Genomic DNA, 23,170 nt, shown 5'->3' with positions numbered 1-23,170 from the left:
ATAATTTAGCCTCTAGAGTACTTAGTTTCCTTTCGTTGCGAACTTTTCTCATAAAAAACGTTGTAACTAGTGTACAAAAGTAGCGTTAGTTAAAATATCGTTTTATTTTGTATTAGAATCACATTTTCTATTCTACAACATGAGATTTACATACATTTTTCATCTATGTTAGACCTAAACCAACTTCTGATGATATGAGAAACTGATAGGGATTAAGAATAAAAACAGCATTTTTACAAAGAAAATGTTAATTAATTTTATACGTTCACAGCATACGACTCTGAGTTTTGAGTACCAGTTCCTATCGAAAACGTCAATATAGGAGCGTGATAGTCACAAATACAATAACAGCTCGAGTCGCAACAAATCAAGTTGGTATAGTCTAACTTCGATTTATTTTTTGTTTCCTGTTCAAAGGCACGGCGTGCTATTTTGGACCACTATAAATCATTCACATACATTACATAAATGCTCCAATTCGATCTAACACTATGTCTTGCACATTTTGATAGGTAACATCTTTTTGCTCGAGGAGATACATACAACGAAGCAACGTTTTTTCTGTACACATGTTTTTTTTCTTGGTTTTTTTAAATACACGGAGACATTGTTTGGCCACAAAAAGCAGCATTTATATTATTGGATTACTTATAAAATAGTTTTAATTAAAATACTTGTCTAATGATTATCACATGTTTGCAAATATCTTTTACTAAAAGATCATTCCTTGTTTTTGTTTAAGGCAGTTCGAGTTACTTCGAATTGTTTTATTGACACGCTTAGTTGGTTTCTTGGTAAGCGCTGTAATTTGATACAGATTTTAGTATAATTTCAACTATTTTCTGACAATTCCAGCATCGAAAGTATGTTTGCAACTTTTCTGTTTGGTTTTTTCTCCTTTTTTCAATAGCTTTTCTCAACCTAAAATTATCAGCACAAGTTCTTTGAACTTTGGATTCCTTAAAACAATATTAGTGTACTTTCTAATCTGGGTTAATCAAGTCTTCGCTTTTGGGTTGTTGCCTTTCCATAGAAGATAGGGCATATATCTATCAGCCTTGCCCGGAAGGTTTCGTCGTTAGTTACAGAAGCGGAAACAAGTTGTAATTTCCTCGCAATGATCTTTTGAGAACAGTAACAATAAACGGTGCAATGCGCTGTAATCAGCTCTCCCGGCTGGCCAGTTTCGGTGCTTTTTTGGTCCACGGGATTGGAAAGGGAAAGTTATACTGTAGTGGCACTGGTCCCCGAACATTTCGTTCGAAGTAACGGAAAATAAAGAACCACCACTCCCGGCCGATATAATTGTGACCATTTTGCTGTAACAGAATAAAAATTCAATAAGCAAGGTTCAATTAGAGAATATCAGCAAAAAAGTACTTACTTTCAAAAGAAGACTGTTATTAGCTAAGGTGTGGTACGTCCAGAAAAGTCTTGTTGTCACATAATAGGCAATCAGTACATCAATTGTATAGTGACCGTGGGCAAGCAACACCATCGTGACACCGGTAGAGCTTACACACCAAGCAATCCAATGAATGATCCAGAATCTCTTTGGCGAATCTGAAAGTAAACAAACCACAACGATAAATCTATCTTCTCAACGATAACGCCGTTATGACACGACTCACATTCTGCTATGATCAAATATCCCATCACTAAGGTCACGGTATGGCCGCTGTATATGTAATCGCCACAGTATGTGTGCTTTCCATTGATCGACAGTCCAAAACCGGAAATGAGTTGGAAGGCACGTTTCACGATTACTTGCGGTGTCGGAGTCACATTGGCCCTTGGGCTGCAGTAGTATGTGACACTTGAAACCGGTAGCACCGTCACGTACATGGTTATTGACCTCATGAAATACAGTATCGACATTATTAGGAACACCCTTCGCATCACAATGAATCTGCAAAACGAAAAAATGTCAGCAAAAAATCGACATTCACCTATTTAAATATTAGCTTTACCGGTGCTTATGAAATGTGATGAGCAGAACACACGAGTTAACGACTACCATTATGAGAATTTCGCTGACATCTAGCGCCCACTCCACAGGCATAATGTTATCCAGCACCACATCCGGCAGAGGTCCGTAGCTGTCTCGATCCGGTACACGATCATGAACTATCGACAGCGAAACGGTCGCCAGTATGAAGTTGCAAGTCATGATGAAAAGGGCCAGAAGCGTTTTGCATATTTCCTTTGGATAACGTTGCTCATCCCGAACCGGAACGGGAACGTCGACTTTGATCATTACGGCATCACTGCATGGACTGCCCCGGCAGTCGTCAGACTGTGGGTGTTGCTGGTGGTATGAATGGTTGCTGTTATAGGCATAATCATAGCCGTCTGGCACCTCCTAGAATAGAAAAAAAAAACACAAAATTAGTTATATGGCATTATTATGCAGAATTCAAAATTTAACATTTACAACTTTTCAATAAATATAGATAGAGTTGGTGTAGTAGAGTGTTTCTCATTATATATTAAGTTATATTAGGGTTATAGGAATTCTTGAAAACAAAAGAACATTTCATAGCATATCAATATCGTTTAAAATAGGTTGAAATAAGCTCGCAGGAAGGGGCACCTCATCAACGAACATCACTTGATCAGTTCGGTTATTTTCCTTCGTTCCACGCTTCTGTCTGTGAGGAATTTTTGCTCCTCTGCCGGTGTTGCCCTTAGTACGACTCGATAATGGTGTTCTTGCATAATCTATACCGCAGTTTCTTGCTGCATTCGAATGTTTCACCCGGATGTGTTTTTCACGATCCCCTCGCTGACGAAAGTTCTTCTCACAGTATGAACAGCTGTACGGTTTTTCACCTATTTAGAAACAGGAAAAGAAAAATTATTACATAGAAAACATCCGCTAGAATTGAAGATTAAATGCTACCCGAGTGAATTCTTTGATGGTTCTTCAACGCATCAGCTCGATAGAAACGTTTGCCACACTCTTCGCAACCATACCGACGTTCACCTCGGTGAATCAGACGATGCTGATAGTACACCGATCCCGTAAGAAAGCGTTTGTCGCATAGATCGCAATGATACGGACGTTCCCCAGTATGGCATTTGCGAATATGGTCTTTCAAATCTGGTCGAATAGTAAAACTTCGGTTGCATCCTTCCTCAGGACATGTGAACGGACGAATCCCGTTGTGAAAGCGAAGATGTTGCCACAAATGGCTCGACTGGGTATAAGTTTTTCCACAAAGCTCACACAAATACGGCCTAGTGGAGGACGAAGGAGGTGAATTCTCCGATGCTGCTGCTGGCTTCTCTACCGGCTGACGACGACTGCCTAGGGTGGTAGGTCGCTTTGGCACATGCGATTCGGTGTGATGCAAAAAAATTGAATCGGCATTGTCGAAGGTTATGCCGCAAAGTTCACAGCTTATTTTCAAAGTCTCTGGAGACTCGCTGTTTTCTTTGGTAATGCGAGGGAACAAATGATAATTTCCATAACGATGCTCGTATAATGCAGCTAAGCTAGCAAAAATTTCATCACAAACGTTGCAAACAAAATATTTGGATAAGTTTTGAAACTCCTCATTCCAAGTTGCTCGAAAAACACACTCGTTAAGTCTATGGTAGAGAGTGTCCTTAATGGATTGTATCTTTATTTCACAGAGAGAACATTCGTATCCCGTCGCCGGATCATGCAGCGACTCGTGCTGGTAAAGGCTCGGTAAATCAGCGAAATGTTTCTCGCAGAACTCACACTGAAAGACAGTCGTCAGGATTACCACCCGAGTAGCTTTTCGCAAGAAAAGCTTGCCTTCGTTCATATAACTTCCATCATGTTGTTCGAATTCATACTCCCAGTCAACCTTCTCAAAATGTTCCATCATTCTGTTGACCGATCCAAAAACCATGCCGCACTGCAAACACTTCAAGCATACTTTAAAGGGTTCGGAAGTTGCTTTAGCGGATGTCGACGCCTGTTTGGGGTCCGCTTTAAGTTGCTCCGAGTGGCAGTTTGCATTGTGTCTCGACAGACCGGACGCATGTACAAACTTCCGCTCGCAATAGCAGCAATCATGTGTTTCCCGCAAACAATTCTTCGCTCCGGAACGCCGATTTCGTTTTTCGGCTTCGCTTTCAGTCTTTCCTCTCCGGGTAAGCCGCTTCCATTGTTCGATGTTTTCCTCGATCTGTTTGAAGCAGGGATGGCCATCCAGCACGCTGTTTATTGCTGCAATACGCCTTTTGCTCGCGTCATACTCACAAACGTGTTCCTCGAAACGATCTGGGGAGAATATTTCGTCACAGTTTGCACACTTAATCTGACAGTCTTCGTCGGATGCACTTTCTGCAAAAGAAAAAAAAAAAACTCAAGTTCTAGATAGGATGATAGTTTTTTTATCAAACTTACTTGATTGCTCGATCGTTTCTTGTTTTGGGCTGCTTGTAGAAATGATCTGATCGGCCACATTTTCCGTCTCAGCAGCCATTTTTTCCCTTTAACCGAAAACCGACAACGTACTGCGTTGCTTGACTGGATAACGAAAAGTAATTCTTTTATGCAAGGTCAAGCGAATGGACGTTACCTAGCAACCGATGCGGGAATCCGAAAAACGGCGAGTGCAGGTGCAGGTTTTAAGCATCCTACACACTAGCTTACAAGCTGCACGTTACGTCCAGTGACTTGGAACGTGGAGTACGCAATTTTATAGGCCACTCAAACCGATGCTACATTCTCGAATTGGTTACTGATCAATCAAAAGTTGCAAAATTAAATAGAATTTATTCTTAAACCGCTACGAATGGTTAGTTTCACTAGAAAATAGAGTCTTGCATCGCGCGGTTTCGTCTGTAGAACGCTTTGAAATGGCTCGTATGTGCAAGTGCACAAATGCATATTCACCAGAAAAAAGTGCGGTATGCACCGGTGGGTTGAATACGAAAACGAATAGGAATGGTTTCCATATAACTTAATACAGTATTCGCCGGTTTATTAACTTATCAAGTACACATTTTATCAAGTAGGTATGCAATTTATAGTAAAAGTTTTTTTGCTGAAACACCATGTTCTATACATTACATTCTTGAACGCAAAAGCAATGTTTACTATTGTGATACGTTTCCAAAATGCAATAGAAATATGAGATTTGCCATGCGTTATCATTCAAAGTTCTGAAACGTATCAACAACCTTATCAATTGCGTCGGTGCCTTTCCATCTTTTACCGAAAACAATTAAAGAGATTATGCCTGAGACACGACCGCATGGTTTACGTAGGACCGCGTCAAGCAGTTTTTTGTTTTGTATCCAATAATTACTCATTCTTATTAATTTTGACCGCTTGCTTTGATCATTAATAAAGAAATTTGTGAATGTGGATATAGATGGATGGTGTAGATAATGCATAGAGAAATGAGAGTATGAGTGAATGCACTAATATTTGTAATGATTTTTTACATTTTAAATCGTTTATGTAGAGTGTCTAATGTATTTACTGAATCCAACTACTGAATATTCACTGATTTAACATTTTCATATTTTTTTCTTGATTTTCAGCTCGATTCGCAGGCGGAAATAACATTACTATTGATTTTTTCTAAAGTAGGTTCAGCAGAAATGTTTAAAAACCTTTAGCAAATAAAGTTTCCACACGCGGATTTCAGAATTCACGCGGCTTTTGAACTTTACGCGGTTTTCGGAATGTACGCGCTTTTTTACACGGCTTTATTCAATTTTTTTACGCGATGCATAAGAAAAATATGTTAGTATACAAGCTCTGATTCTCTTTATACCAGTTTTTTGTTCATGCATGCTCAGTTCTGTTCAAAATGGCGTCGAAACAAGAAGCAACGCGCATTGTGTTCCGCATTGCAAATTCATAATCTGGAGTACACTGATTGCAAAGTTTGCATCATCGATAACGGGATGAAGCATGCAGCAAACGGCTAAGTTGTTTACAGGGTACTCTGCTTTTACTGACTAGTAACACTAGACGTAAAACTGTTCACTTCAAACGGTGTGTTCACAGCCTGGGAGGAGTGTCAAATTTAGCTCCGACCTTCGCAGGTTCCTATCTCACACCCTCAGGAGTCATACAATCACATTAGACTGTCAGGTAAAACATGGACATAACTGGTTGGCGTTGCCTAAACAATGTTGTCATCCGACAATAGCCAAGTGGAAGGTGCGACGCGCGTAACCATCATTCGGCGGTAGAGGAAATGCTTCGCGAACCCGATCATCTGTTCACCAAAATGGTTTGGCTCAAAACAGCGTCTGATCTCATTGTTAACGTAACGGTAAAAAAATTAACTTTTTTGGGATGATGATGAAAAATAGACTAAGACAAATAATTAAGTTTGATAAATTTCCCATTAAAGATAATTATATTAGCTTATTTGCAAAAAAAATCTACCCCCTTGCGAGCGGCCTTCCGGCAAGTAACCGAAACATTTGCCATGGCGGACGAAAACATTCGTATAGGCATGTTTTTAGCTCTTTCTTCGTTATATTTATTGATTCTTCCTCAGTTTTCGAGACAAAATTGTTGGAGTAGATCTTACGCTTCAGGTTTGTTCAAAAATTCTCGATGGGACGCAGCTGGGGGACGTTGGGTGCGTTTGTCGAATTTGATACCACATCGATCACTCGCTCCATTCCCTTCAACGACCGTTTCGAGTAGTAGGCCGACGCCAGATTTAAACAGAATACGGCGTTCGCCTTTATGGTATTTCTTGATAAACGACGCAACTTCTGGCAGGCACTTCGTACTATAAATTTTCCCGTTCACGGATAGCCCGTAGTGAAAGAGGAGCGGTTTTGACATCCCCTTCTCGCTGATTGTCAGCCACAGCAGAACCTTTTTGGGGAACTTGCTGTATAAAACCAGTTTCACCTCGGAGCTCACTTCCTTCGTGGGGTAAGTACTATACGAAGTGCCCTGCCAGTCGTTACCATCCAAGATGAGATGGGTCTCGTCGTCTATCACCAGCGCCTCGTCGCGATTCGCCGGGAAATCGACTTGACCATCTTATTCAGTCGCTGCCCCTGCGTCATTGCCTGCATCTCCGAGACCAGTGGACGAGACTGCCGCTTCCTGACATGTATTTTCATGTTCGCCAGGTACTTTTTCAGTGTTTTGTCGCATTCACCAAGCTCCCCAGGCCAAGTGCACGCAGCCGCTTTTACCTCGGTTTTCCTCTTCAGCATCCTTTGAAGCTTTATGTCGCTCAAGATCGTTGGCCGTCCTGAACCGGGCTTTCTTTCGATGCTCTGATTGTTGTTCAATAGTGCCAAGATGTTGCAGATGCTGGAACGAGCGTATCCGGCGCCCACAAAGAACCGCACGATGTTAGTTTTTGGCGCGGCGGGGTACCGTTCTTTGAATGACGCGCATACTTCTGAACAGTGTAGCTAAATTTTTTTCGTCATCACGGTTAGATTTCAACTGATAGAGCTGTCAAGTTTTTCTGTAAACTCATGGGTTGCTATGATTGATGCTGCATAGGTGGTTTCCTCAATGCGTGTGTAGGAGAACCCATGAAAAATCGGCAATTTTTGTCCATTTTTTCACTGCAAACGATAGTAGCGGCTAATCAACGTTCTGGTGCCAGTGTGGGACTCTAAACAGAGCAGACATGATGGTCCACTCGGGGTTGGGAACAACCAAACAAGCCGCCTTATAAAAATAAAAAGTTAAGAACGATTAAAGAAAACAAACCGGACCGGAACATTTGGCAAAGACTATGGCAAAGAAAACGGACTTTGAATTGAAAACTCGAAACATGGAACGGTAAATCGTTATGCTTCCCGGGCTGCGATAGGATCATCTACGACGAGTTAAAACCACGTAGCTTCGAAATTGTAGTACTGCAGGAACTTTGCTAGACAGGACAAAAGGAGTGGAAAAGCGAGCATCAGGCGGCTACCTTTCACCGGAGCTGTGATACTACCAACGAGCTGGGAACCGGTTTTTTAGTACTGGGTAGATAGAACGTGTGGTCGGGTGGTGTGTGAACTGAGGATTAAAAGCGGTTTCTTCAACTACAGCATTATCAAACGTGCAGTACCCACAAATTCGAGACCCAACGACGAAAAAGAAGCGTTCTACGCGCAGCTAGAACAAGTATACGATGGTTGTCGTAAAAGGTGCGTGATAATTGCCATTGGCGATATGGATACATTGCACCTTCTTTTCCCGCAAAGACATTCACCTTAAGATCAACCGACCAACGCACAGAAAACCAACCACGTTCTAATCGACGGAAGATTCTTCTCCGATATTATCAACGTTTGCACATAGAGCCGTACTCGAAAAAATGCATCGTTTTTGCCCGTCTGTAACTTTTTTGTTGATGGGTGAAAATTGATGAAAAAGCTGTAGTTTGGAGTGTGCAAAATTTCATAACTATCGGTTCAGTAGTTATTGAGATGTCATCGAAACAAGAAAAAAAAACGTCAGAGAATTTTGCGCTCCGTCATGGCAAATCCGACTGAGACCAAGGAGCAAGACAGTGAGTAAATTCGAGTTTTTCTGAGCAAACCTGAAAATTAAAGAGCAAATTTGAGTAACTCTCGTGTCTCTGAATATCCATCCTTAAACCTTTTCCCCATCGCGAATAAAAAAATGAATATTGCTCGGTCTCACTGTTCATATATTTCTGGAAATTGCGGAGTATAACTAAGTAAATTAGAGTTATTCTCAAGCATAAGAATGACTCGGATAAAAGTTGTCTTGCCCCTCGACTGTGATCATGAGGCGGATCGGGGGGCAACTGGAAATCACCCATACAACTGTGTTTCGGGTTTAAGGGCTATTCCCATTGCTCCGGGCCGGGGCCGGGCCGGATCCGAGCCGTGTCCGTGTCCTTTCCAGGACTTTTCATGCATACACACTGCGCCGTGTTTGAACCGTGCCTGCGCCGCGCTCTGGCTGAGAAATGTTGGTGAGTGTATGTGGAAGAACGTCTTCCTCTTTTTTTTATACCGCAGTTCACTCCGCACGAAATATGTCACTAAAACATACACGCATCTACCCGAGTGCCTTCCGTGCACTCTCCGGCCAACACAAAGTATCGTCGGCAACGATAGTTTTTCTCTTGCACGACGGCAGCATGACGGCAACTCAGCGCTGCCCCGGTCTGGACACGGCGCGTCGGTGTGAATGCGTTCGTAAGAACGTATGCAATCAATCTCAAACAAGCACGGACGACACACGGAACAGCCACGGCCCGGACCCGGCCCGGTCCCGGCACGAAAGCAGTGGGAAAAGCCCTTTAAGGAGTCCCAGACGACCGATCGGCGGGCTGGAATTGGAAGAAAATCGAAGCTGGCCCTGCCAAGGCCCGGAAGGTGTTGGATTATTCCCAGCGCAATCCGAGCCTTCGATACGCAACGCGGCTCTGGGGGCAAAGTGTTCCGCCTGGTTCGTTCAGCAAACCATAAACCGAGCTGAGCTTCGTGTATTGGTCCGAAAGGCACCGAACCGGCGTGATCAACAAAACACGGCGGTCAAATCCCGCGCAAGGAAGCTGTATCGAGAGTGGTTACCGAAACCGATGTGTGTGGTTATGGATGACGAAACCTACATCAAGGCAGACGCAAAGCAGATACGGCGCTGGAGTTCTACGTTGCCAAATCACGGTTTGACGTTCCGGAAGACATAATAAAGAAGAAAGTGGAAAAATTCGCCAAAAAAATACTTCCTCTGGCAGGCCATATGCCGATGCGGTAAACCGTACACCACAACGGGTACCATCAACAGCGAAATTTATAGCACCGAGTGCCTTCAGAAGCGTCTGTTGTTCACCCTGCGGTCCCACGGAGGCGAGACATTATTTTGGCCGGACCCTGCATCATGCCATTACGCGCGATCGACGTTGGATTGCTAGAGGGACAATAAAGTTGGTTTTGTACCAAAAACCGCCAACCAACAAAATTCATCAGAGATTCGTCCAGTGGAAAGCCAAATTGAAGGACAATGTTCAAAAATAATCAAAGGTGTTTAAGAACGATTTGGAGTTGAAGAAAGAATGGATAAAAGCGACCAAAAAGATTCGCTACACCGTTTCAAGCAGATCTGAAAATTTTGGCAAACCCGTTTTTTTCTAGTACAGTCCTTAGTGTATCTCTACAAATCCATTATAATTATTTTTCTTCCAAGGCTCTAATCGTAATAAAATATATGACCGATTGATGCTAAAAATTCGTAAAATTCAACGAGAAATGTTCTTGAGAAATGGGTGACATTATAAGCGCTCCAAACCTGATCAACTTTTCCATGCTTGTATTTTCAAAGTCTATGTAGAATCACTGCTCTACTATATGCCCTAAATTAAATTGCTGAGAAATAATCTTCAACAGATCTGGTCGCCGTTTCGCTGCCAAATCGTGAGTTTGCAATCGCACAACCACTCAACCGGAACATACAATGGCAACATTCCGAATGACCTACAGCCAGCAGGAGGTATGCATCAAAGATAAGTGCCAATTGACAATACATGTCGATAACGTTTATCAGTTACACAGAAATAGAGCACTCATCTGAGAAATGTTTAACATGTCGTACTTTGATAAATGAACATTGCTCTTCAACACCGGCTGATAAATGAATTATCTTCTGGTGTGGTGTGATTGTTCACTTCTGAGGGGTTTAATTGTGAATCAATAACCAGTAAGTTATTCACAGTAACCACACAGGGGATCATTAACTTGTAAACGAGGATTGATAAGAACCGCAGTGTTACGCAATAAATAGAAACATTACAAGCTCAAATTTTCAAAATACAGCCACTGACTATGATGTCATGCAAATTAAAAACAAAACCATCCTTCACAACAAAGCCCCTCTGGATTTTTGTGACTCATTTTTCGATGAATTTATTTATTATTGAGACAAATTGGTCGACAATGGAAAAGCAGATCGACTTTGCATTCAATTCACTCCACAAGTGACAGTTAAGTGATTTAATGGCAACGAAATAAAGTTCACCGCCGGTTATGAATCGGTTCGTCAATTAACGCTACTTGTCGCCTTCTCGTGTGACTGCGTGTTGATCGTTTATGGGTTTTAACATGTAATAGTAAGTAATATTAGGCAACGTTTTTGTCGCATCTCCCTTTGGAATTCTTGGCTTGATTATAATAATTGACCGCGAATGTTACGGATTATCAATAGTTATGCTCTCAGGTTAAGCCATGAGTTATTTGGGATTGTACAAAGTTTGGTTAAGAGCCAATCAGAACTTGTTTTGGGAAATAATAACACTTGCAAGTTGCAACACACCAACGAATAAACAGATAAGAAATACTTTACTGTTATCGGTGTACAACGTCGAATGTTACGTTATGTCATTTTTTTATTGCAGTATTCTTATCTTTATATTTATTAGTATGTAAATTAAAAGATATCGCAATTGGAAGTCGATATCTTCTTAATATTAGAATACACAGAGAAAAATAAAATGTTAGTATTAACCGTACACCCATGGTTATCGTAACAATAGCCAAATTTTGTAGTTATTACCATGATAATTGTCACCTTGTAAAAGCTCAAGGTTGAAAATACCATGCCGTAGTAGCCATTTACATTGTCAAAACAACTGAATCATAGCGACCATAATTTCAATGCTCATCAGGACTATCGAAGTTTACATTTAAACAAGTATACAGGTTAAATTTACCTAATAATATAGTCATGCGATTAAACGTGTGATGTTTTTTTTTTGCTATAATCAGTCAGTCGTGAACTTTTTTTCTTTCATTGTTTTGATTGTCCGGTCGGCTGAGGCCGTCAATAGTCGCCAAAATAAACTTTATATTTTTTTTTTTTCACATAACATTTATTTGACACGGCACAAATACAATTTAATGTTTAACGGCGCCAATTATATCTGATGACTTAAAAACTAAAGCAAATTTTTTATCCTCGCTGCCGACTACGAGCTGAAATTAAGTCTAACTTAAAACTAGCATGGGATTTCCAATCAGTGTTTTGTTGTTCAATGGTCGTCTGATAATCGTCGAATGGCATGTATGGATTCGTTCTGCTGAGCCACGATGTCGTGAGTTGGGACAGAGGCTCGTAGTCCTTGGGTCCTGGTTCTATTGTGCGGGGTCTGGTTGCTGGTTTTGTGCTTAAGGTTCAAACGTGTTCTTGTCGTTTTGTTGGGTGTAGACGGAGGGGAACGGGACTAGACTGGGGCGTGGATGGATTTCAGGAAAACGTATATAAGGGACATGTAGGATAGGTCACGGCTCGCCAAGACATCACGAACAGGAACAGCCGGCTGTCTACCCTCGGCCTGCAGGGAAGCTATTAATTTAGACCTGGCGTCACGGTGTACAGGGCATGACCAAACCACATGCTCTATGTCGTGATAACCTTCACCACAGGCACAGATACCACTTTCCCCGAGCCCAACACGACGGAGGAGCGCGTCAAATCTATAGTGATTGGACATAAGCCGGGACATCACGCAAATGAAATCCCGACCTACATCCAACCCCTTGAACCACGGGTTCGTCGATACTTTGGGGATTATGGAATGTAACCACCTTCCCAATTCCCCTCTGGTCCAAGCATTTTGCCAACTGATGATCGTATTCTGACGTACAAGTGCGAAAAATTCATTAAAGGCAATTGGTCTTTCATAAATATCACCGTTTGTTGCGCCCACCTTAGCCAAAGAGTCCGCTTTCTCATTACCCGGTATCGAGCAGTGAGAAGGGACCCACGCTAAGGTAATCTGAGTAGATTTTTCGGATAAAGCACTCAGATGTTCCCGTATTTTCCCCAGGAAATACGGAGAGTGCTTAACATCTTTCATCGATCGGAGAGCCTCAATGGAACTGAGACTGTCCGTAAAGATGAAATAATGGTCCGTGGGCATTTTTTCGATAATCCCTAGGGTGTACTGAATGGCAGCTAATTCTGCGACGTAAACAGAAGCAGGATTATCGAGCTTATGGGAGACGGTTAAATTGTTATTGAAGATACCGAAGCCAGTGGACCCATCAAGAAGTGATCCGTCAGTGTAGTACATATTGTCGCAGTTGATGTTTCGATATTTATTGGAAAAAATTTTAGGGATCTGCTGCACGCGTAAATGATCCGGGATTCCACGAGTTTCTTCTATCATGGATGTATCGAAAAACACAGTAGAATCAGAAGTATTTGATAAGTCGACACGATTTGGAATATTCGAAGAAGGGGTAATATTTTGGGACATGTGATTGAAATACAATGTCATAAAACGGGTTTGAGAATTAAGTTCGATTAACCTTTCAAAATTTTCAATCACGGGACGGTTCAAGACCTCACATTTGATTAGAATACGAGAAGACAGGCTCCAGAAGCGGTTTTTCAATGGTAGTACTCCAGCTAAAACCTCCAAACTCATCGTATGGGTCGACTGCATGCAACCTAAGGCGATACGCAAACAACGATATTGTATTCGCTCCAGTTTGATCAAATGTGTGTTTGCTGCGGAGCGGAAGCAGAAACACCCGTATTCAATAACAGACAATATCGTTGTTTGGTAAAGCCTTATAAGGTCTCCTGGATGGGCTCCCCACCATTGTCCGGTTATTGTACGAAGAAAATTCACTCTTTGTTGACATTTTTTCATCAGATACCTCACGTGACAACCCCAAGTGCCTTTAGAGTCGAACCAGACACCAAGATATTTGTGTACCAAAACCTGAGAAATCGTTTTACCCATTAATTGTGTTTGAAGCTGAGCAGGTTCATGCTTCCTAGAAAAAACTACTATCTCAGTCTTCTCCGGAGAGAATTCGATACCTAGCTGTAAAGCCCAAGCAGACAAATTGTCCAAGGTATCTTGCAATGGTCCTTGCAAATCGGCAGCTTTGGCTCCTGTAACAGAGATTACACTGTCGTCTGCAAGTTGTCTTATCGTGCATGAATTTGCCAGACATTCGTCGATGTCATTTACATAAAAGTTGTAAAGAAGGGGGCTTAAACATGAGCACTGGGGAAGACCCATGTAGCTAATGCGAAAAGTTGCCAAATCGCCATGCGTAAAATGCATGTGCTTTTCGGACAACAAATTGTGCAAAAAATTGTTCAAAATTGGAGAAAATCCTTGTCGGTGAAGTTTACCCGAAAGAATGTCAATAGAAACGGAATCAAAAGCCCCCTTAATGTCCAAGAACGCAGACGCCATTTGTTCTTTACGAGCATACGCCAGCTGAATATCTGTTGAAAGCAACGCAAGACAATCATTCGTCCCTTTGGCACGGCGGAAGCCAAATTGAGTTTCTGATAGTAGACCATTTGATTCGACCCAGTGGTCTAAACGACGGAGTATCATTTTTTCCATCAATTTCCGGATACAGGATAGCATTGCAATCGGCCTATAAGAGTTGTGATTAGAAGCTGGTTTCCCTGGTTTTTGGATGGCGATCACCTTCACTTGCCTCCAATCCTGCGGTACAATGTTTTGCTCCAGGAACTTATTGAACAAGTTCAACAAGCGCCTCTTGGCATTGCCGAGTAGATTCTTCAACAAGTTGAATTTGATTCTATCTAACCCAGGCGCGTTATTGTTACAGGACAGGAGGGCAACTGAAAATTCTGCCATCGTAAAAGGTGATTCTATCGCGTCGTGGCCCGGAGACGCATCGCGAACAATATTTTGCTCAGGAACAGAGTCCGGACATACTTTCCTGGCAAAATCAAATATCCACCTACTTGAAGACTCCTCGCTTTCGTTGACCGTTACGCGATTCCGCATTCTTCGGGCTGTGTTCCAAAGAGTGCTCATCGATGTCTCCCTCGACGTCTCGTTCACGAACCGACGCCAATATCCACGTTTCTTTGCTTTAGCCAAGCTTTTAAGCTTGGTATCAAGCTCCGAATACCGTAAATAGTCGCCAGGTATACCTCCCGTCTGGTAGGCCTTAAACGCGTCGGATCTTTGCGTGTAGACATCGGAGCACTCTTGGTCCCACCACGGAGTGGGAGGCCGTTCTTTGATCGCTACGCCGGGATATTTCTTCGTTTGGGCTTGCAACGCGGCGTCGAGAATCAAGCCCGCGAGGAGGTTGTATTCTTCAAGTGGTGGGTGATGTTGAATCGACTCGACCGCTTTTGAAATCATTTCCTCGTATAACTTCCAATCGACATTTCGTGTGAGGTCATACGGAATGTCAATTGGTCGCATGCGAGTTGACCCGTTAGTAATTGAAATAAGAATAGGCAGATGGTCGCTACCGTGAGGATCGAGGATTACCTTCCATGTGCAATCCAACCGTAGCGACGTCGAACATAAGGATAGATCCAAAGCGCTTGGGCGCGCTGGAGGTTTCGGGATACGTGTCATTTCACCGTTGTTTAAAATAGTCATGTCGAAGTCATCGCAAAGGTTATAGATTAAAGAGGAGCGGTTATCATTGTATGGGGAACCCCAAGCCACGCCATGAGAGTTGAAGTCTCCCAAAATCAAACGTGGCGAGGGAAGAAGTTCTATTAAATCAAAGAGCAGCCGTTGCCCAACCTGTGCTCTGGGGGGAATATATATTGAGGCAATACAAAGCTCTTTACCTTGTATTGTCATTTGACATGCGACAACTTCGATGCCTGGAATCGAGGGGAGGTTAATACGATAGAAAGAATAGCACTTTTTAATCCCTAAAAGTACTCCTCCATATGGGGTGTCTCGATCAAGGCGAATAATATTAAAATCATGGAAGTTGAGATCAATATTTGAAGTAAGCCAAGTTTCACAAAGGGAAAATGCATCGCATTTGTTTTTATTTATCAAAACTTTAAACGAATCAATTTTTGGTAAAATACTTCTACAATTCCACTGTAAGACAGAGATAGAATCCTTCATATACGCAGTTGAATTAGGCATCGAAGGATACAATCGCTGCAAGGAGAGGCCATTGGGCAGTCAACTGCTTCAAAAATGATCTAACTGTTGGGAGGAATGCTGTAAGAAAAATTTTAATTGGATCGGGTACATTGAAAGTTTTAAAAATCCAGTCCACAATGTCAGAAAATTTCACTAATCCAGAGTTTGTTTCATCAACTGGGAGTGTAAAAGGAGCAACTGGGGTTTTAGATGTTCCTGGCAGTGCTGGGAACTCCTTCTGGGACTTTAAATTTGCCAGCCCAGGAGGAGTTTGCTTCGGTTTTTCCGCAGCACTGTTTGGTTTGTTTGTAACTTTCATTTCACTTTGAGAAATCTTAGGACCTTTTCTGGGAAGTTTAGGAGAGGAAATATTTTTCCTCTTTCTAGACTCCCCAGGATTGGCGTAAGATGCTCCCGCTGGTGAATCGTCAGAATCGGTTTCATCAGAGGACAACAGATCGAAGGGGTTCGAAGTAACGGGAGAAGTGGTAACGGTCTTCTTCAGCATGTCAGCGTAGGAACGCTTTGAACGCTCTTTGAGAGACCGTTTTATTTTATCCCTGCGCTGCATGTACACCGCACATGTCGAGAGCTCATGCAGATTTTCTCCGCAGTGAATACACTTTTCAGCGTTAACACTGCAAGAATCTTCCGCATGAGACTCCCCACACTTGCCACAACGTGCCTTATTGCAGCAGTAGGCGGCTGTATGGCCTAACTGCTTGCAATTCAGGCAGTTCATGACGCGGGGCACGTAGAGCCTCACAGGGAGACGAACCCGGTGGATCGAGACGTGGCTTGGTAGTGCAGACCCGGCGAACGTAACTCGAAACGAGTCTGACGGAGTGTATACTGTTTTGCCACCGATGATCGATGCTGACCGCAATTGCTTGCAGTCGAGCACCTTTACTTCGGGACACGTTTTGTTCTTAAAGCACCCTTTGGCACTTTGCAGTATACACTCGACGGACAGACTCGAATCGGTTATGACACCGTCGATCTCCACGTCTCGTGCGGGTATGTAAACGCGATACTCGCGTGTGAAGAGCTCAGAGCAAGCTATATCGTTGGCCTCTTTCAGGTTACCGACCACGACACGGAGCTTGTTAGGCCGGACCTTGGAAATTTCGGTCACGCCCTTGTACTCCTTCGTCAGGTCTTTAGAAATCTGCAAGAGGTTCAACTTTTTCGATTTCGGTCCTGCCTTTGGCCGAAAATAAACAGTATAGCTGCCCTGGGCTCCGTCTGGGTAAAGCCTGGGGCGAGGGGGGACTGAAGAATGAACAGGGGAGGGGGTAACAGAAGGGTCAGGGTCAGAGGGGTTCGGGGATGGTGGCGCGGGAGGCGAGGGATCTACATCCATCGCGCTAAGTCTAGCGCACTAGCGCTGACAAGAACACGTACCTTTTTATTTCTCCCTTCCAGTAAGGTTGGTTGTCCGATCGTTCGAAGTAGCAGCCGTTACAGCCAGCAGCACCAATACAGCAGCACCAAACAGCCACCAGCAGCGAGTCAGGTGTGAGATCACTCCACACAGCGATACAACTCGCTGACACTGATGGCTTCTTCTTTTTCCTCGTTTGTGTCTCGTCCACTGCTGTAGCACAATCCAGCCAGCAGCCAAATCGGCTTACGCACCAGCTGGCAGTCACGATGCGAAACAGTTGCACAAAGGCACGACCTTGAACCCGGATTTATTTCACTCGACCAGGCAAACAATGCCAACACTTGTTCACACGTCTTTTGTTTTATACTCTATCGGACCGATCACCAAACACGTCCAGTACTGATGCGTGTTCGGCACAGAATGGAAACTTTATATTGTGAGATGAAATTGAAGTGCAGAAGTGCTGGCAAATGGCAAAATAAATAGTAGTGGATACCAAAGATTGTGAAGTGGCAAAAATAAGTGTTTATTTCGAAGGACTATAAATTTCTGTGGATAGTGTCCGAACGAAAACGCTGTTGGCAAAAACGCCTTGTGAAACTATAATATAACCCTATTAGCGCGTGAGCGATCCACGTAAGTTTGGAGGTTTGATGATGGATTTAAATTAAAGAAGATCGATTGCATGATCGATTGATCAGGGTGCAGAGCCTTTGGCGACACATACTGAACAAGAAAAAAGGTAAGCCAAAAGGAGACCATGAATATTTTATGCATTCACAGCAGCCGAATTCAAGATACATAGTGTTCCGGCATTTACCGGAAGGACTGGTTTAATATTTCTATCAACACATAAAAGCTTATGGCGAACTAAATGTATTGTTGATAAATCCTGAGGAAAAAGCCATCCAATACCGACAGGAATAGTAAACATATTTTCCAGGGGAAGGACAAGAATATGATATGATCGTACCGTCAGGTTTTTTACGCTCTTTTCTGTGTTTTTTCACGAGGTTTTTACACGTATTCTGGAATTGACCTGTTTTTTTCACGCAGGTTTTTGAATTACACCGAAACCCGGTTATTGTAAATTTTTTACGGGGATTTTGAAATCAACGCGGGTTTGTAACCGAAATCGTCAGAGTTCAATGAGTAAAAAAAGTGTTTATTGAGTAAAAAACCTCCGCCCTCCGAAGGACTGTAAAAGAAGCCAATTTTCAAATACTGATCGTAGAACGATTCGGTTTTTTTAATCATTTTTTGGTGGTTTATTTTCCGTATTCCGCTTAAAAAAACTGACTGTATATGATTTTGGGCTGCACAATGACTTTGGTTTTACACAAACAGAGCACAAAGACTAACCCATCTCACAGCCCATCTAACAGATCTGGTCTTACTGAACAAGGAGGTGAACATCGAACAAGTGAAGGTAAATATTATTGACAACTTGTAATCTTTTCGGCTGAAATAAGCCTGAAAGCATACACATTTACCATTAACCTGTATAACGTAGGTTTCCTCGCTCCAATGTCTGAAAATTTTCTCTCTTGTTTACTTTAATATTTATTATTTCGGTAGGTCATTTTTTTCATGATTCACATGAGAAGACAAAATTTCAAATCGAGTTTTTTTTCTCTTTTTCTTGTTCACTACGAAGATGCTCCTGTAATAATCTGCAATATTAGGTTGGACGACTGTCATGGATGAGTACCTCAAGGCTGCCTAACGCCTTTTTCTACTGACATATTCTCTCCATCGGCCGCTCAGACACAAGATACAAACGATTAATCCTATCGGCAGCATGATCTGTAACGGCAACAGCACTGGCAGCAATATATTTTTCATGCTCTTCTTACCATTTTTATTAATATTGATACTTGAAATGTAAGGGGCTAAAAATATTGACTATGATCGTCTTCAGGTTTCATTTATTTTCATTATATATCCCATTTAATGTTGCAGATGATAGTCCAGATTAATTTCAAATTATTCGGTCGCATCCCCGGATGGAGCCAACAAAACTAAAAAAACTTAAATTGACCAGTTTAAAAAGCAGAACTCATAGACATTCTCCACCGAAAACTTAGTTGAAGGGCTCATCAACGCCCTAGAAATATACGGCCTTCTGACTCCTTTTCACTAATCAGGCTAAAGGCTCGGATGTTGTTCCTGATAGCATGCGAATAAACTCAAAACTTCAGGTAGACGTCCTACTGGATTTGTCAAAGTCTAAATCCGCCTTGATGTCACATTTACGGGATAGGGATAATTTTCGATATATGATAAACGCATGCGCTGGTACTAGCAGAAGACACGATGAATCGTTCGAATGACTTTTTCCCTAACCGCCAACCAAATGGATGTTGCTGCAAAAATCAAAGACCGAATTCGCAACTACATTAAGGTAATATTAAAAAACAGCTGATAATTTGTGAAAATGACGCAGCTATTTTTGACTAACATTATGAATGCAATGTGAAATTAACTCATATGTTCATAGTTTCAGATACTGTTATCGATAGGACAATCAGGAATTCATCATGGAGCGTAGTAGCTTAAGTATGCTGTTGGCACACTTGAAGGGTAATTTGCAAGAGAAACCGTAATTATAGCAACTCATTGTATTTTTACTTTTAGGCAACCGGGTATTTGGAGGCCAAACGTGCTGGATGTGGCTCACAATAAATCATTCTTGTTTACATCAGTGTAAGCTAACGGTATTTTGCGTCGATAATAATATCTTTGTTACCGCTTACATCCCGGTGGTGTCTCCTGCTAGACCATAAGGGAAGGCGACATTGTTCTGTTGGAGGATAATAAAATTGAAGGCACACCTGGACCTGGAAGCGCAAATAAGTAAAAACAAACAAGAACCTGCAACGGAACTTGTTCAGAGAGACAAAACCAAAAAAATAACAGAAGCTGTTAGTTCGTTATCAGGAAAACCTTTCTAGTTTTAAACTTGAACACAATCTAGTTTTAAACTTGATTCCGTTAGGTATTAGAAAAAACAGAAGTTGTTTTACTAGTATCAAATCTATGTCCAACTCTTACTAACGTATCTACTTCCTAACATAATGAAATAGTGTATAAAACAGGCAGCCATTGTTGGAAAAACATGATTTACTAGAATCGAGAGTATGGTTAAGAAAAACTTAATTTCAGGATTTAATATCCGATCTTATGTTTTTATCGAAAGCATTTGGCAATATACTAAATCGAAACAGAATATGTTATTCATATCTCATGTAGGTTTAACGAAAATATTATTGCTTGGATTTTCGGCTCATCAGTTTATTCAAATTTCTGTTCTAGTTTGTTTCTGATAGTAAAACATTTAAGATTATAATTAAACTAGTTCTTGCACAAAAATAAAAACTACAGTAAATATTTTCTATAATCTAGTTACTCGAAGCATTATTTGTAGATCGCGCAGTGTAAGACGTTTGTTTTCAAGCTGTTCATTAATAGAGAAAAGTCACGCTAAACATAAAGTTCAATTTGATTGCTAGAAGCATTTGTTGCACGGAATACAGCGTGAAACGTTATTTTCCATAATAAAACTTTATTTTCTATAAGAAATTTCCACAGTGAATAGAAAAAAAAGAACTCCATCAGTGAAATAGTATTTTCTACCATTTTAGTAGTCAGCATGACTAGCTTGGATCGGTGGTTTTCAACCGACCATTAAATTTGGTCCAAACAACAAATGCATAGTCATTTGGGTCATTTGTCACCAAAATGTTGTCAAAGCAACTAATTCATAGGGTCAGAATTCGTGAAACGGATCACTGAAAATCGCGATGTCTAATTTTCTCGAATAAATATTTAAAGCTTCAAGAGTTTTGCTCGGGGAGTTGATTTTCCAATTTTTACTGACTTTGAGTAAGTTTTCAAGTTGTTATTGTCATTTGAAATTGAGGCCAATGTTTTTTTTAGATAAACATATCTTTGAGAATATTGCATCGATTTTAATGAAATTCTCACATCAGATGCATCCTGAGTTGTAGTTTCTGAAAATATTTTTTTTGAACAAAAAAATATTTTTTCAATAGTAACTATTTAAAACAATATGTTGAAAAACTATGTTGTGGGGCACTGAAAAATCTGAAAAAAATCACAAGTATTTTTGACAAAATTTCGAAACTGTCCTGAAAATTTCGAGTTGGTGATATTTTTCGTTCAAAAGATATGGGGTTTCAAAGTTGGTGCCGCAACGCATTTTCAAACGAGAAGCTTGCAAGCGGTACTACTATTAACAATCCCTGTTCAGTTATGTGCCAAAACTCTGTAAGATTTTCAAACTAAGTTTGATAGAAATGGTTTTTAGCCGCAGAACGGTCAGAATATGCTTAGTATGTTACCCGATTTAATGACGAAGACATTAAACTTTATGGCCCAAACAACTCGCAAGTCTACCTACACACTTTACTAAAAAACCATGCAGAATTTAGCTAGGGGACTACCGTACAAAACTCACCGGCGGATTGAGATCGCCGATACTATTGCTTTTGGTTATTATGCTGCATATTTTGATACGAAAACTGAAGAAAGACGGGTTTAGGGACGTTTCTTGCTTGAAAATGCGTTGCGGCATCAACTTTGAAACCCCATATCTTTTGAATGAAAAATATCACCAACTCGAAATTTTCAGGACAGTTTCGAAATTTTGTCAAAAATACTTGTGATTTTTTTCAGATTTTTCAATGCCCAGTTACTATTGAAAAAATATTTTTTTGTTCAAAAAAAATATTTTCAGAAACTACAACTCAGGATGCATCTGCTGTGAAAATTTCATTAAAATCGATGCAAAATTCTCAAAGATATGTTTATTTAAAAAAAATATTGGCCTCAATTTCAAATGACAATAACAACTTGAAAACTTACTCAAATCCAATAAAAATTGGAAAATTAACTTCCCGAGCAAAACTCTTGAATCTTTTAATATTTATTTGAAAAAATTAGACATCGCGATTTTTAGTGATCCGTTTCACGAATTCTGACCCCATAGTAAAAAATTGTCATGGTCATCGCAACCATGAATGATCAATTTCACCATTTGCTCTTTAGTACTGGTTGGTTGTTGTAATAACTATAAAATTGTTATCTTGACCACATAGAATAGTCGGTTGAAAACCACCGATCAAATCTGGTCATGCTGACCCCTAAAATAGTAAAAATTACCATGTTTTTTTTCTGTGTGTAGATGCATGTTGCACGCAACAAAAAATTCCAAAGTTTTCCAACATTTTCAGGATGTTAGAACTAAAAATATTCACCAACAGTTGTAATTAGATAATTTTATACAAGAATTTGTCAAAACACGAATTTCGTTGTATCCAAGTAGGTTCATTTCCTACATTCATTTCCAGTAAGAAGGATAAGCCCTTGACCGGGTAAAAATTTAAATTTATTGTGCATGACAAGACACAGACATGCGTTTTGCCGGTAGAATGTTCTAGTTTTATTTTCCCCCTTGCTACTGGCGTATCTCCCGCGAAGCAAGGCAAGGTTGGAAACAATAATTATGTCATCCGTGTACGAAGAAACACCCACCCACAATTGTTTACACAATGTAACCTTGATTGAACATAAACATGAACGCTAGCTAGCGACAACTTTTTACTGTACAGAAGGCGCTAAGTTTCGCTCTAATGAGATTGACTGCTACGTAGTCACCAGTTCGCCACTTTGCGTGGCCATGGATAACCTTTGTGTTATTATACCTATTCTAAACGTTTTAATTTACACTAACACGCTGGAGTCGATTAGATAATCTTTATAAAAACTAGATCCTGGTCCAAATTTGTATAGAACAGTAGGTGACGTTTATATAGCAAAATAGTTAGCATTTCACAAATTTATCCAGTAAAAACGACTTCTACGTCTTGTTCGTTTCTAAAAAGCGAGCGGCAACTAGAAACAGTTATAG

The 23,170-nt window shown here is 41.0% G+C and overlaps 2 protein-coding genes and 1 long non-coding RNA gene across 9 annotated transcripts in view; 1 reads left to right on the top strand and 2 right to left on the bottom strand.

Annotated features, from left to right (window-relative positions):
• Positions 1-85: 85 nt before the first annotated feature.
• The window catches only part of LOC129732130 (phosphatidylcholine:ceramide cholinephosphotransferase 1-like), a 75,614-nt gene continuing 52,529 nt past the window's right edge, over positions 86-23,170 (bottom strand). For 5 of the 7 annotated variants that reach the window (XM_055692675.1, XM_055692680.1, XM_055692677.1 and 2 more), the window contains 4 exons: positions 1,971-2,362; positions 1,632-1,909; positions 1,385-1,563; positions 86-1,319 (listed from right to left, as the gene is read on the bottom strand). In XM_055692675.1, the coding sequence (XP_055548650.1) occupies positions 1,164-1,319; positions 1,385-1,563; positions 1,632-1,909; positions 1,971-2,362 (1,005 nt within the window). In that variant the 3' untranslated portion in view covers positions 86-1,163. Of the gene's footprint in view, positions 1,320-1,384; positions 1,564-1,631; positions 1,910-1,970; positions 2,363-23,170 lie in introns of those variants that run through there. The other 2 variants (XR_008729185.1, XR_008729186.1) reach the window with 1 other exon arrangement.
• On the bottom strand, positions 2,377-11,452 carry LOC129732129 (testis-specific zinc finger protein topi). Its single transcript, XM_055692674.1, has 3 exons — positions 4,385-11,452; positions 2,903-4,321; positions 2,377-2,832 (listed from the first exon to the last, which is right to left on the bottom strand). Exons 1-3 carry the CDS (start codon positions 4,461-4,463, stop codon positions 2,537-2,539), a joined length of 1,794 nt encoding a protein of 597 aa, XP_055548649.1. The 5' UTR covers positions 4,464-11,452; the 3' UTR covers positions 2,377-2,536.
• LOC129732133 (uncharacterized) lies at positions 17,247-20,714 on the top strand. Its single transcript, XR_008729187.1, has 4 exons — positions 17,247-19,122; positions 19,201-19,642; positions 19,739-19,821; positions 19,876-20,714. It is a non-coding gene; the product is annotated as an uncharacterized LOC129732133 (long non-coding RNA).

The sequence above is a fragment of the Wyeomyia smithii genome, chromosome 3, assembly GCF_029784165.1.
Source record: "Wyeomyia smithii strain HCP4-BCI-WySm-NY-G18 chromosome 3, ASM2978416v1, whole genome shotgun sequence".
Classification (NCBI taxonomy): Eukaryota; Metazoa; Arthropoda; class Insecta; order Diptera; family Culicidae; genus Wyeomyia; species Wyeomyia smithii.
Note: the sequence above shows the minus strand (reverse complement) of the source record. Positions and strands in the feature narration are given on the sequence as shown.